This window comes from Lactuca saligna, chromosome 9 (assembly GCF_052625555.1).
Source record: "Lactuca saligna cultivar CGN05327 chromosome 9, ASM5262555v1, whole genome shotgun sequence".
Taxonomy (NCBI): Eukaryota; Viridiplantae; Streptophyta; class Magnoliopsida; order Asterales; family Asteraceae; genus Lactuca; species Lactuca saligna.
This window is the reverse complement of record NC_136425.1, coordinates 156,127,529-156,130,000: the sequence shown is the minus strand read 5'-3', so window position 1 is coordinate 156,130,000 and position 2,472 is coordinate 156,127,529. Positions and strand designations below refer to the sequence as shown.

General features: G+C 35.0%; 1 protein-coding gene across 2 annotated transcripts in view; it reads right to left on the bottom strand.

Moving 5' to 3' along the window:
- The window catches only part of LOC145017150 (beta-glucosidase 18-like), a 6,385-nt gene extending 5,741 nt beyond the window's left edge, over positions 1-644 (bottom strand). For both annotated transcript variants that reach the window (XM_078975225.1, XM_078975226.1), the window contains exons 1-4: positions 408-644; positions 264-330; positions 115-173; positions 1-17 (exon numbers count right to left, since the gene is read on the bottom strand). The exon at positions 1-17 is cut by the window's left edge and continues 134 nt beyond it. In XM_078975225.1, coding sequence (XP_078831351.1) covers positions 1-17; positions 115-173; positions 264-330; positions 408-596 — 332 coding nt within the window. In that variant the 5' untranslated portion in view covers positions 597-644. The remainder of the gene's footprint in view (positions 18-114; positions 174-263; positions 331-407) is intronic.
- Positions 645-2,472: the final 1,828 nt, after the last annotated feature.

Genomic DNA, 2,472 nt, shown 5'->3' with positions numbered 1-2,472 from the left:
ATTATTTCAATATCTTTCTGTTTCAAAGAAACATAAGTAAAAAATCATATTTGAAATCAAGAAATTGGTTTTGATACCAAAACTCATTGTGTAGATAAGAAGGGTGAGTTTTACCAAAAAAAGATGATAATGAAAATCTGCAATATCACCATTCTCTCCATTTTCTCCACAACCTTAATAAAAAGGAAAATGAATTCATCAATAGAAATACAAAAGTAGTTCATCATATAAGCTATAGGAATCAGGGGATCAATGATATTAACCTATAGAATGACAAAAGGTATCCCAATTGCTTAAGGATTTGGCATCCTCAAGATAAGCTCCTTCAACCTGGAGACATTCATACATTGAGTTATAAAGAGTTGTGATCATGGTAAAAAAAGGAAGAGAAAGAGGAAATTATCAACTTGGTAAGCTGATGTTGCTGCACCAAAGAAAAACCCTGTTGGGAAATCTGATATTTTGACATGATGCTCTTCTTTCTTTTCTAATTCGAATCCTCCATCACTATCGTTGGAGGCTTCAAGAACCGAAGCATATATATAGATAAGATACCAGAAGAGAAAAATGGTGGTTGATTTCGATTGTAGTTTCATTATGGAATTAGGGGATGAGGAGTTACGAGTCTTCAATTCTTATTTATAATCATTTTGTATTATATATATATATATATATATATATATATATATATATATATATATATATATATATATAAGAGAGAGAGAGATACCCAAATAAAGTAAATAACAGTTAGGTAAAAAGCATACGACACACACATCAACAATTTACAATTTATGAGGTGGGCGGCAGAGAAAACTAAAAGAGTTGGCAAGAACATAATCCATGTGGTGGCAGACTGAGAAAAAGAGAACTAACCATAACGAGTAAAGTGTGGACTAAAGAAATGCAACCATTACGGTTGACAATAGATCGATTGGTAGTGGAGACGACGATGAGCGGTGTGCCATGCACTCTCCGATATCCGCAACCTTTTCATTCTTCTCAATTTCTCCTATTTTATGGTTTTATCAATTTGATTTCACTTTTTACACCGGTGTGGTAGTGGAAGTTATATATGAACTTTTCTATTTTTTGTATAATTTCTATTATTTTATGACGCACCTTCCTTTATTCTTGGAATTTGTGGAATTTCTAGTACTCTATTCTAGGGATTGAACGAATCCAATGGATTCGTTTGTCATATTTACCCCACAAATTTCTTAGGCTAAAATTACACCTATAATTATTTTTTTTTAAAAATACAATCTTTTTTATATGAGACGACGAATACTTTGTGAACAAAAATTAGTTTGTTTTGTGTAGTCTTTTAATTGATCGATTAGTCAAGCTAATTCTTGAAAGTTTTGTTTCTTAAGTTCAGGTTACTAAGCTCAAAAACAGGGGGGGGGGGGGGGGGGGCATGGCCACTGCACGTTAGACGTGTGGGAGCGGGCAACACGTTTGCGATTTATTCCAATGTGCCACCGGGATAACGCTGTTATAACGCGATGAACATCACCCCATGTTGCCGTTATTACGCGTTACGTTATAGGACGTTATCGTGGCAATGGGAAGAAACAGAAAAATACTCGTTGATTTTTTTTGCAACGGTCATAAAATGAACTGTTGATAATGTTAAAAAAACATTTTTTTTTTCAATTTTCACTCAAACATATATACTTTTACATCAAATTTTACTCACCATTCTCACTTCAAATTTTTACATACCATTTCTTAATTCATTTTTTACACAAAAAATCATATGGATCAACACCATAACACTCCTCCTCCAAACACAAATACATTTCCGCCTCTCGGTTTTGTACAATACGAGTTGTACACGAAAATCCTCAACACTCAATGCAATTTTTTCAATCCCACTTACCTCCACCACAATTCCCTACAACCCTTCCATAGAACCTTTTCAACACATTCGCTGCAATGCGACAAAATACCACACAACCGCCACCCACGCAAGAAACGGTACCCGAGACACAAACGGAGGAGGGGGAACCGAAAAAACGGCCAACAAAGGGAGAGCACAAAGGAAAAGGGAAAGCGGTCATGGTGGAGCAATCGGATGATGAACATCCAATATGGTGGACTGCGGAGGAAGAATACGCATTGTCGATGGCATGCCGCGGGACATCAAAAATCCAAATCAAGGAAATGATATGGGAAATGTTGCTTTTTGGGAAGCTGTGATCGGGAAATTTCAGACCATTTTGAATAAGGATGCAAATTATTGCAACCACGATATGTTGAGTAGCAAATGAACTCAATTAAGCAGGAAGTGCACCAAGTTCAATTCCATTTACAATAAACTTACGATATGTTGACTAGACTTATTAAATTTCAGTGTTGATAACTATTTTTAGTTTATAAAATTAGTTTATTTAAATTTCAGTTTACTGCAGTAGTCTACAGATGTTCAAAAACAAACATGTTTCTTATTATAGGTTGCAACCGTTT